This window comes from Poecilia latipinna, unplaced genomic scaffold (assembly GCF_001443285.1).
Source record: "Poecilia latipinna isolate Pla-1442-1.1 unplaced genomic scaffold, P_latipinna-1.0 Scaffold201, whole genome shotgun sequence".
NCBI classification, from domain to species: Eukaryota; Metazoa; Chordata; class Actinopteri; order Cyprinodontiformes; family Poeciliidae; genus Poecilia; species Poecilia latipinna.
In genome coordinates this window covers 107,644-119,826 of record NW_015112817.1, presented here as the reverse complement: position 1 = coordinate 119,826, position 12,183 = coordinate 107,644, and the positions used below count along the sequence as shown (strand labels likewise).

At 39.3% G+C, this 12,183-nt stretch overlaps 2 protein-coding genes across 3 annotated transcripts in view; one reads left to right on the top strand and one right to left on the bottom strand.

The window, feature by feature from the left end:
* Positions 1-3,828, top strand: part of cd164 (CD164 molecule, sialomucin) — an 18,212-nt gene extending 14,384 nt beyond the window's left edge. For both annotated transcript variants that reach the window (XM_015031243.1, XM_015031242.1), the window contains 2 exons: positions 100-177; positions 1,463-3,828. In XM_015031243.1, the coding sequence (XP_014886729.1) occupies positions 100-177; positions 1,463-1,617 (233 nt within the window). In that variant the 3' untranslated portion in view covers positions 1,618-3,828. The remainder of the gene's footprint in view (positions 1-99; positions 178-1,462) is intronic.
* A 3,513-nt stretch (positions 3,829-7,341) lies between these two features.
* Positions 7,342-11,683, bottom strand: cep57l1 (centrosomal protein 57, like 1). Its single transcript, XM_015031241.1, has 10 exons — positions 11,508-11,683; positions 10,545-10,710; positions 10,185-10,468; positions 9,920-10,033; positions 9,259-9,336; positions 8,753-8,842; positions 8,602-8,673; positions 8,271-8,518; positions 8,046-8,190; positions 7,342-7,782 (listed from the first exon to the last, which is right to left on the bottom strand). Exons 1-10 carry the CDS (start codon positions 11,526-11,528, stop codon positions 7,579-7,581), a joined length of 1,422 nt encoding a protein of 473 aa, XP_014886727.1. The 5' UTR covers positions 11,529-11,683; the 3' UTR covers positions 7,342-7,578.
* Between the last annotated feature and the right edge of the window lie 500 nt (positions 11,684-12,183).

Sequence of the window (12,183 nt, the reverse complement as noted above, 5' to 3'; positions counted from 1 at the left end):
TATAGCTTATGTGCTTAAACGTGCCAAATGAACAGTTTTGCAAGAATTACGGGTGTTTATATTTGTTAAGGGTTTGTTCTTGCTGTGACCCCATTTCAGTGAATTCAACGACGGTAACCGTGACGCCGACTCACCGTGGCAACAGCTCCACCACTACAACTCCAGCCTCCACCTTGGGTAGGTCTGACATTTACAATAGCGGGCGTCTCGGTGGTCTTGTAGCTCACTTTAGCATACAGAAAGGTTTCAAATTTTTTATTCCCCCCCCCTGCCAAGAAGCGTCTTGAGCAATATATCAGGTTTATTTAAGCATCTTTTTAGACTTTGCTCGTCACAGAGATGTCATCTGGTATTCACCAATAAAACTTTTTTTTAAATTTATTTATTTATTTTTTAATTATAAACAACCCAAGTTAAAGTGTAAATTTGTTCCATCAACATGCCTCTGGATGATTTATTTATTTATTTATTTATTTATTTTACCCACCTGGGGCGTTTCATCCTGCCTCTTGATTTACAGCATGTTTTTTTTTTTTAATCTACTCAGTCAACTTGTAAAGCAATGAGGTTATGTGACTCCTATAAATTATAGGAAGTGACTCATTCTTATTTTAGTTTAATCAGGGCCATAATTTCATATTTAATAAAAGCTGACAGGCCCAAAGAGTGAATCAGAACCACTGTGAATGGAAATTGGAGTTGAATATTGAGAAAATATAATATTAATAGGGCTGCATGAAAACACATTGCATAGGTATTCAAGAACAAAAATGTGGGCTTAATACCTAAATGTTATTTTCAGGAGCTGCTTTTAATCTGAGAAGACTCGTCTAGACTTTTATTCTAATTTATTGAATATGCCAGCATTTCCACATGTGTTTTAAAAAGTTGTCTTTGACATTGAGCTCAGTCTTTGAGGTTTTCCCCCTCATTTTTAACTCCCTTCATTGCTTCTTTATTAGTTTCAAGTCAGGAATGTTGCTGGAAACTTTGAAACATTCATATTTCTTCCATTTAGAAGAAACATTTTGGCCAAATTTAAAAACTTGCCTTAAACTTAAGTTTGCCAGAGATGTTAAGTGATTGTTGCCAATGCACAGCACCCTGTGATACTCCACACGACAAACTTGATCTAGTCCAGCCTTGTGCTGCTGTCTGGCTCCCTACAGCAGGTTTTAAGTTTCTGTGAAATAAATTTGTCATGTACAAAATAATAAGACTGAAGCCATCTAAATATCAGTAGTAGTGTTTTATTCCTCAGTGCCATAATGAGATCTTACTTGGTTCATCATGAAATCTGGAAAAAAAAAATGAACGAAAGACAAAAAAATCTTCGAAAATTATTTTTGGAAGATTTTTGACTTCGTGAAGCTAAAACTTAAGGAAATCAAAATAAATGGAGCTCCGTTTATACATTTTATTTTTTTTAAATACCACATTTTCTTTTATGTTCCCTTTAAAGCACCGAATACCACAACGGTGGCCCCTCACAAGAACTCGACGTTTGATGCCGCGAGCTTCATCGGTGGAATAGTGCTCGTCCTGGGCCTTCAGGCCGTCATCTTCTTCCTCTACAAGTTCTGCAAATCCAAAGAACGTAACTACCACACCCTCTGAAGCGGCTGCACTTTAGGATCCAAGCCGTCCTCGCCGATTTCGATCCCTCAGCACACATTCGTAAGGGGTGGACTCAAACAGCGTTTCCATACAGTTTTTCTTTTTTTTTTTGTCCTGTTTCTTTTTCTTTAAATGTTTAGACCTGCATGACTGAACGAGTTATTTCATTTCAAAGTGAATCTCCTCCAACATGCATTTAGGTCTCAAGCATGTAGATTACATAAGCAAGCAGCTACCCCCACCTCCATCGTGCCATTAGTCATCCTGCATAGAGCGTTTTCCAGCGAATTGAGTGGGCTTGAGTTATTTACAGCCCCTCTTCTTATGCCTTCCCCAATTAAATGCACCACATGAGAGAAAAACAATTAGCCATGTATACGGAGTAGCTTTTTCCTGCTGAGGCTTGAATATCTATATTATAATTTTATTATTATTATTTTTTTTTTTACCTGATTTGGAAACACTGTTTGAGCTCGTGTTAAATGTGGCAACAGATGATTAAGGATTGCTTTTAGCTTGTGAAATGTTTTTCTCCCTCCACACATCTGATCCATCAGGGGAAAAAAAAAAAGTGACAATTAATCATCTGACGTCAAACAGGAGGAAAATAAGTCTTATTTAAGTGTGGAGTGTTTCTGCTGTTCGGTTCCCACCCCCCACCCCACCTTTTGGAAACCTCTCTCCCAGTACAAGATGTTTAAAAATGTCAAACGCCAACTGCCAGAAGAGCAGCCCGCCGCAATAAATAATGTATAGAGCTAATTTCAGAACCACGAATCTCCCGTATCTTTTCCTTTTCTGATCGTTAAACCCCCGCAGGTGACTCGTCCTTGTCGTTTGCTTTGGTGTTTAAACCGGGTCAAAGTGAATTATTTTAGAATATTTTCAAATTATTTAGTTTTACTGTGCAGAAGAGGATGAGGTGTGGCGCGCGCCTTTCTTGATGTGGACAGTGAAGTGCCTTTGATGTCCAGTGTGAGTGAAAGCAAGTAAAGGGTTTATATATATATATATATATATATTTTTTTTTTGTTTTCTCTTTTTATTTCCATATTGTGAGAAGTAACAGTATCGCTGCGCTGATATTGCTTAGAGCTGTAATGTCCCAGCTGGACTGAAGAGCCTTTTGTTGTTGAAGAAAACAGGATTTATTTCTTTTTTTGTCCTTGAAGGGCCGCCGTTTGGTTCGTAGGTGCGGCAGAAAGACCAAATGCGGCAGGACGACTGCAAGATCACGCTACTACAGACTTTTGGAGTGAATAATTTAAACAGAGTTTCCTTCCACTTTGCTACATCATGGTTCAAATCCGAGTGAGCTGGCAGGAAAATATTTTGATATAGGCGAACGAGCATGATGGTGTACTTTATACAAAAAGATTGTGAAAATATTGGACTTTATCTTTCAAGATGAGTGTCTAGAAGAGACAAAAAAATGTAGACCTGGTTAAGGATTTCACTTCTATTTAATTGATTTGTAGTGTAAAGTTCAGAATATCAGCCGAGAGGCCGTGTTGGAGCCTAGTCTTCTTACTAGCTAGCTGCTAACTTCTTTTTTTTTTCCCTTTGGATTTCTCAGCTTTTGTCCAACCTGTAAATATCCACGTCCTGTTTCTGTCCTGCTGAAAGAGAAGCAAAATGTTGGTCGGAGCGTTTAGCTTTGCGGTGGCTCTACTAATTTTGTATAAATGGCTTTCTTCCCCCCGGTTAATGCATGCTGGATGCTGTTCTCATTGCATATGCAACTAGTACCTTAGACGCATTCAGAAACCACTTGATTATTTGTGATGAGTCCATATGCTAATGGAAGGATGCCTTGAAACCGTGTACATGAAGCCAAAGCCCTCAGTTTTTGGCATGTTTTGTAACCCTTTTGTTTTTTTTCCCCTCCCTTTTCTTTTTTGGTAAATGGTTTCAGGTTTAGCTCACAAATAAAATCAGAGGCTTGTTTGAAATATTTCCGATTATGACCACACAGCAGTTAATGAATGCAGATGTTTGTTTTATGCTTGTATATTTTGAGGTTGCATGGCCTCTCCTTTGCTTTAACGTCACGAGCCGGCAACGTTCCCAGCGCTGCTGCGCCGCTTCGGTCTCCCTCTCTGCTGCATGTCGAGTCCATTTGCACAAACGAAGAGAGATATTTTCGAGTGCCGCTGAGCACGTTCCACTTTCTGCGAACGGCACGTCGACGTCCCGACGTGCCCGAGTCTCGAGCAAAAGTGCCTTATTCAGTTGTCATCCATTTCCATCTGTTGTGAAACGAGATGTCACGGTGACTCGAACGTCAGCCCGACTCGTCACTTTAAGGCTCCTGTGAAGTGCTCTCCCGTGTTCTGCGTACGTTTGTTGCTCTCAGCCTTAATCTTTCCGATCAAGACCCACAGAGCTGATGCAAGGCGACAAGCTGTTCAGGCAACACGCGTAGGCTACTTTCTGTTTCGGTGTAAGCTTAAACGCTGCTTTTGTCAGGATGGAGAAACGTCAAGTAAGTCGTATATTTCGGCTGAAGCAGTGTGGCTGTAGCCTGAACAGCTTCTCGGCAGCTATTTGTGATGAAACACACTGGTGAAGTAACCACAGACGGGCCTGGTGTTCTCTATTTCAACATGCCCTCCACCCCTTTACACGATGACTTGAACTCCACTTCAGTTGTAACCTGCTGATGTTTTCTGTCGTGAAGGATTTCAAAGTGCGACACATTAAGATTCATCTGATCACAATTCAGTTTTCAACCAGACAGTGTTGGCCTTCTTTGCCTTGTCGCTTTATTGCTAATTGCACACACACATTGTAGCGCTGTGTCTTTCACTGTCCATTTGTCTTGTTGGTACAACTTCTGGCTTTTCTCTCACACCACTCTTAACACAGAAACGTATATAGCCATATGTAGACACTGAACGGTGCCACAATGCCTCCCCTTGAATGGTCTTTGCTTCTTTTTGTGCCTCTCAGTTGTGTTTTTGTTTTTTGGGGTTTTATTTTCGGCCTTGTTTTCTGGTGTTGCCTTTAGTTTTACAATGTTAAACCAATAAAGTTTGAATATCGTTAAACAAGTCTCTGCGTTTACTCTTCATATGAAACCTGTGAGAGTGTGTGTGTGTAGTTTACCTAAGTGGGACAAGGATGCATTCACTGTTGTGGTTACAGCTGCCCTGATGATGAAAGGTGTCGTATCAAGTTCTACTGATTCTTTGTCTTTAGTGCAACTTAATACTGACCCAACAGATTCGCCGGGAGCAGAGGAAGTGAGTCTGCAATATTCTGCGCTGTGGAAAAGTTGTTTGCATCCTGCTTTTCGTTGCGCTTTTTAGATCAACTAACAAATTTGCATGTCGGAAAAAGAGAACCCGAGTGAGATGATGCAGATTTCAAATGATCTGAGCTGAAAGAAGCTATTCAAGTATAAACACTTAACACAAGTGTTTGTGGTGACTTGTCTTTAACGCCTCTGGAAGAACTTTGGTCAATTTTTTTTTTCTTTGCAGAATTTTTAATTTAGCCAAGTTGAGTGGGTTTTGGGCATGAACAATTTTTTTTTTAAGGTCAAGCCACTGCATCTTAATCAGCTTTAAGTCCAGACTTTGAGTAGGCTGTGCCAAAAGCCTCATTTGTTGTTTCACAAGTGATTTTTCTTCCTCAGGATTTTCAAGTAGAGAGCAGAATTCATGGCTCTGTTAAAGATGGGAAGTTTTCCAGGTTCTGATGCAGCAAAACAACCCCGGACCATCACACTGTCAACACTGTTTGACTGCATATTGGTTCTTTGAACTGCTGCTACAGAATATTAATATTTGTATAAAAAAAAATCTTGGGAATCAGGAACTTTTTACCAAAAGAAATATGCCTCTCCCCCCCCCCCCCCCATTATGAAATGTTCTACACTTTTTCAGTATGGCCCATGTGATTCTTTACTTAATAAATCAGTAGATTAACCTCAGATGATGAAATAAAAACCATTCTGACATTTTCTGCGGTATAGGAGTGACATTACCCAGTTAATCCGTTGTGTCTTAGCTGTGCACCGTCTGTGGAAGAACTGCATCTGCAGACCAAACCTCATAAATCTTCTCCCATATATTGTTGAATGAGCTTAAAGAACTTCCCCAGTTACAGTTGTTGCTATTGTACCTTTTTTCTTCTACACTTTTTCCTTCCACTAAACCTTCCATTAATATAGTTGGATAAAGCACATTGGAATGCCGGCTTATTTTGTAACTTATCCCTGTAGACGATGCTAATGACTACTTGACGTCAGCGACCCTCTCCAAGTTTAACATGGTCAAAACAATGTTTTATTAATCCTCTCTATGCCTTATAATAAGCCCCCCACTCTCCTGAATTTAGGGGTTTCATTGGCTTTTAGCCATTAATCTACCTTCAGATCATCTGTACAGTGATACCATTATCTGCTCACAATAAATGGGCTTTGAAAAGCTAAAAAGTGCAAAGCTTACCACCCTCAAACTAGATAGAAAACTTTAAAATCCACAAAAACCAGTTGTTTTAAAAAAAAAAATGTAAGCACCTCCAAATAGGACACTTTCTGTGACCCGGCAAAGTTCTGCTCTGTACTGATGGAAACAGTAGAGAGGATGTGTGTGCAGCATCTTACCCGTTTGTTGAACTTCTTGTCCTCCAGCCTGTTTTCCTTTAGTTATGCTGATACTCTTGTTCTTCATGTGTCTGTAAAAGGAATTGTGAGTTTATGTTTGGTCCTCAGTAGATCTCTCGTTCCTCTCTCAAGGACATCTCCAGTAAGCTTTTCTCTCAAGGAAATTCTGTCTTAAAGACAGTGGACAGATGTTTCCACTTTATTTAAAAAAGCTCCCTTGAGTTATCATTTTGCTCCTGTTCGCACTGAAAAGATACTTTCAGCAAAAATGCTGTGGATTTTTGTTTTGTCAAGACACACCGCTGCCATTCAGACAAAAAACTTGGAAGTTCAGTCACAAGGTATCAAAGTTGCGTGGTCAGGAGAGGAATGGACGCTGCATACGAGGGGCAAGGAGGGATCTCGACTCCACTAACCTGATTGTCGTCTCCAGCCACGCTCTGTAATCTAATATAGAAAAACAATGGATTACGTTCAGTCTCTGTTGGTCATGCAATCGACTCCTGATCAAGCCAAGAATACCAGGACCAGTAAATGTCAGCTGCTGCACAACAAGCAGAAATCCCTGGGCCTTTTTCTTTCCTTGCTGTACTGTAACAGCAGGGTCAAAGTGGAAACCTGATGGCACATTAAACAAGGAGATAAATCTGGAAATGTTATGAGGGAGTTGGACATGTTGTTCTTTAGCCCGTAAATGGCGACTGATCAGCCTAGATGAATGTAAAGCTGTTGGAAATGTGAGAGGAAAAAAAAAAATCATGTGGCCAGCATCAAGCCAGGAGCTGATGGCTTTCTCACATTCAAAGTAAAAAAAAAAAAAGACTGAGGTTAAAAACCAATTCTTCCTGCTTAAGTTAACAAAAACTATGGTCACAGTTTCCTGATTATCACAATATTTTAAAGCTTTTCACTAATAAATGAAAATAACTACTGAATCAAAATCTGCACAGAACAAATTCTATATTAAATCATGCAACTGCATGATTTCACAGTGAAAAAAAGAAAAAAATCTTCAAATTTGTCCTGCAGGACTGCCATCTAGTGGTGCCTGCTATGAAGTTCTGAAAAAAAAAAAAAGAGTCAACGTGTGCATTTAAAATACGAACAAATCATTACAAGCTATTCACGAATAAGCTTTATTAAAATATAGTGATCATTAAAACATAATCTAGCTCATTTCTATTTGAGGTGAGAGACGTTCAGAACTGCAGACTATTGTTGGTGTCGTAATAATCCATTGAGTCCGGCTTAAAGCATTTTCTATACCGATAAAAGTCTGTGACAGGAACAAGAAGAAATTTTCGTCTTCCACTAAGCTGAAGTATCAAAAGCAGGACAAAGAAAGAGACTCATGTTTCCCAGGACAGGTCGTCTTGCTTTAGGCCGTTTCTGAACTTCTGGGTCTCTCTGAGGAGCTGCAGGTTGTTCTGACCCGCAACGCCTTTTCTTCCCGCTCTCCGTTTGTCTTGAACAGGTGAGGGAACGGGCAGCTTGATCCCAGGCGTCTTCCTGACCGACGGTTCCTCCGAACGTTGCCGGGACAACTTATGAACCTGCAAAAGAACAACAACAAAAAAAAGAATAATAAACTTATTTCCAGGATTCAAGATAACTTTACATTTCAAAACTTTATACGTCTAGATTTTCTTTTGGGAAGGTTTTTAAAACATTCTGAATATTTGATTAGAAAATAAGTATTTATCGTGTTGCACAAATTATGAAAATATGATGCAGAAGTTGGTTTCTTAATAAATAACCAATTAATTGAATTAAGAGCAAATCTGCCATGATGATCTGAACTTTTTAAGTCAAGTACCATCTGCTGATGTTTGCGGAGTTTGGTGATCTGGGCTCCCTTCTCCTCCATCTTGGTAGTGAGTCTTTCCAGTTCTTTCTGCAGGTCCTCGCGCTGCTCCGGTTCTCCGGTTGCTTCCATCTGACGCTCCAATTCCTGATGGTCACTGACGAAAACATTTGCAAAAAGAGATTAAATAAAAAAAACACACACACACACACACACGTACAAAATAAAATTACTCACAAGCTCATCTGTCCGAGCTCATCCTGCAGGGCCAGCAGCAGGTCGGACAGTAAAGTCAGTGACTGATCTGCAGGCGGACTGCCAGGCTTTGGGACGCTATCAGAGAAGTGTGTGTGAAGGTTTTTCTTGACGCTGCATCCACACGTCTTCAGGGCGCTCACTCGCTCACACAGCTGAGGCTGGTGGTGCTTCATCATGTGGAGGATGCTCTGAACGTTGGCGTGCACCGAATGGCTCGGGCTTGTCGACTATGACGGGTAACAGCAAGCAGAAGTTAAGACTGAGTAAGTCATGAAAGAAGAAGATCTGTGCACAACATGAGGTGACTTACTGTTCCTATAACAAAAGGCATCTTTTTGTGCCCCAGGCTGTTTGCTGCCAGCTCATTCTGTTTCAGGGTTTTCTTGAAAAAGAAGTCAGGTTGTTTAGCACTGTGATGTATAAATCTTTCAGATAATGCGCACACCAGCAGTTTATTACACCTTGTTTGCCTTTTTGGTTTTCTTCTTGGGCCTCGTTTCTTCAGTAGGTGGAACAGACAAACGAAGGTTTATATCCAACTCCCTCTGCAGCTGTGGCGTGAAAAACATAAATTATTACAACAAAAAATACAGCCAGCTGTTGTTCAACATCATTTTTAAACTAAGAATGAAGAATGAAGTCAACACACAAGTACAGGAAAACTCAATTCCTCTAATGGCCAATTGAGCTCAACTCTGAAAGTCAGCTTGTAAAAAGACTTTCCGGATATTTAGAAGGATCATTTCACAACAGTCCCATATTTTTTTCTCCATTCTGAAGATTAATCCATTTAAGGTGATTCAGAAACTGATGTTAGCCAGAATCCTAGCAGGCACAGTTCAGTTTGTCCTTAAACATTGCAAAACCGAGCAAGTACAGAAACCATGCACAAAAAAAGTCTACTGACTGTGGAGAAACAGAATCTGAAAATCGCCTCAATAAGGTTTATCTGAAGAGGCTGACTGACCTCATCTGCTTTCTCCTGCACAAGTTTACGTTCATGCTCTTCATTCAGCAGCTTCTGCTCCAGGATGGAAAGCTTCATCTGAAAGTAAACACACAATCGTGACAATAACTTAAGCTCAGCCTTTTATGATTTTTATCTTTAAGTGACAATTTAAAATTAAGAGTATTTTAGTATTACATGCTGCAACATGTTTGGAGTACTTTGACCAAATAGAGTATAGTGTGTAATATGAGCTTAGACAAAATAGTTTAGAAATCAACGGAATAATTTGTGCGTCAACAGACATTTCCCTAAATTATCTAATTTTTAGCAGTTAAAAAAAAAAAGTGGAAGAAAGTACATGCTCCAGGTCGAGGCGATTAAAGAGAGGAAATAGTAGGAATTCTTAGTTTTCATACAATGAATATGGAAAAAACATTAAAAAATTTTCGGTATCCGATCTACAGATTTCAGAAAATTTGCATTTATGATGCGACTGCTTGATTGTTCCATTTGTAATTGTTCATGACCGCACATATTGGGCCGCTTTAACTAATGTAGTGACTCAGAATCATTACATCTGAATGGTGTTAGAAAAGAATCAGTGTTAGTAGCTGATAGAAAACTAAAATGTACAGAGCCGGACAGAGTTCTCTTTATCATAAAATAGAAAATATTTTACCTCTGCGAGTGTTTGGGTTTTACTTAATTTGAGATACTCCAATTCAAGTTTCTCCAGCTTCTCCTGCTGATATTGGTTGTTTGGGCTGTTCAGCTGTTGCTTCTGCAGTGAAGCCTAGAGTGAACCCCCCCCCAAAACAAACAAGAATACCAAAAATGAAATCATATCACTACATATCAAAGTTTCCTAGAAATGAACCTTGAATATATTTTCAGTCATCAAGCTGTTTTTACAAGTCTGGTCTTTTGGACGGTTACCATTTTACCTCATTTTCCATCAGAACATTTCTCTCCTTCTTGACATTTGCGACCATTTTCTTCATGTATTCCAGCTGCTTCTCAAGAACTTTGCAGCGAGCTTCTGCAGACTGCAGCTTCTGGTCCACCACTGTCCCAGGCAGGGTGGCTTCAGTCCGACTCTGTGATGTGAAGTCCTGCTGACGCTTACGAACATCCTGAAAGAAATGAGTGTAACTCCTCTCCGCTTGTCTCCGCTCCAGTTCCAGCCTCCTGATTTTTTCCTGGAGGGTCCTCAGTGCGTCTGCAACGCCTGAGAGAGGTAATTAAAGAAAAACAATTGAGCAAAAGAAAATACGTGTAGTTTAAGACAAAAAGTTGTGCCATACCTTTGTTGTCTATACTATGTGTGGTCCGAGACAGACTGCTGGTGGTCTGGTCCATGTTGAGAGGTGAAACAGGAGGAGACGCCAGATGTTTTGGTACTAATGAAATCCTGTCTGGAGGCCGGTAGTAGCTCCCAATGTAACTGTTTTTGGAAGGTGTGTCTAAAATCTGAACACAACAGGGTCTTCACTTAGAGACTATAAAAGGCAGAACCATATTTTGTGGTCCATAAGATAAAACAAAAGATTATCCAAAATATTTTCACAGCAAAATGAGGACAGGAGATCCTCATGCCATCTCTTTGTCATAATGTACTTTGCACTAGTACAAGATTATTTGGTGAAAGTTTGTGCATCAATTTGATGCAAAGAAACATTTACTTGCTGCCACATTTGATGCTGTAGACCACTTACTTTAAACAACTTCCAGCTTTAGAAAATAAAAAGATTAGAGACTAGAAGCTTAAGATTTGACTCTTCAGTTCAGTCAGTAGAAATTTTATCCATTTCATCAACATTTTACTGCAATTTTATCTGACTGTAAGGATAATATGGCTAAGCGCTGCTGCGGGACATTATATTTCATCGATCAAAAGCCGAACTCTTCACATATTGTGGTCTTTCGTAAATAGGTTATTCAACCTCAGGGACACCACAAAATCAAGAAACAATTTTTTTTTAACCTTCTAACCAGATGTAAGAAATTACATCTTTAAAAATGTAAATGTCTCATATGTCTGTTTTAAACTACGTAAAAATTGTCTGCTTCCGTTTGCAAACAAACATATTTATAAGCTCACTAAAGAAACCTCTTACAAAGCACATACCAGAACTGTTTAAACTAAGGAGCGATCGAGATAAATGACCCAAAACACAAAGAGCTGACGATATTTTCCAAGAGTAAACAAATTCAAGCTAACGCTAGCTAACCACATTTACGCCTAACAGTTATTTTTGTAACGTTACCTCGTCGTGATGTGTTTCCATTTTGTAACAATGAAAACAAATTTCTTAGATAGTTATATACAAGTAACAGTCTGCTTTCTCACTCAAAGTTGACGTCTTTCTTTCACTAGTTGTCAACAACAGACAACAGACGAGCAGTCCGCCCTTTTTAAATTTCCCTCCATTAAGTTGTTCCGCTCGCTATGGTTCCTATTTCGTGGACTATTCTAGACATACTAGATCTTTCGGGCACACACCCACAAGACGGTTTTTTAAAAGTAATAAATGTTTTACACAACTCTAAACAAGCAAATAAATAAATAATCACGATAACTGGTTCCTAAAATCATAATCCAAAGCAAAGTCTTTCCATGGGGACACATGCTGTGGGTATGCTTTTGTCCAGCCAAAACATTTTAACAGGTCAGAGTTTATGAAAAATGAATGGAACTAAAAACATAGCAATCGTGGAGGAAAATATGCCAAGAGGTTGTAATATATTATGAAGCACTGAAATTTGATCAAAACATATTCATATGTTAGAATGACAGCCAGATCCAGGTGAGAATCTGCAGCAAGACTTAAAATAATCTTCACGGACAATATTAATATAATACAAACAGTTTAGGTTATATTTCAAAGGGTATAGACAATACAAAGTCGACACATACTTTTATCAATCAATCAATCAATCAAT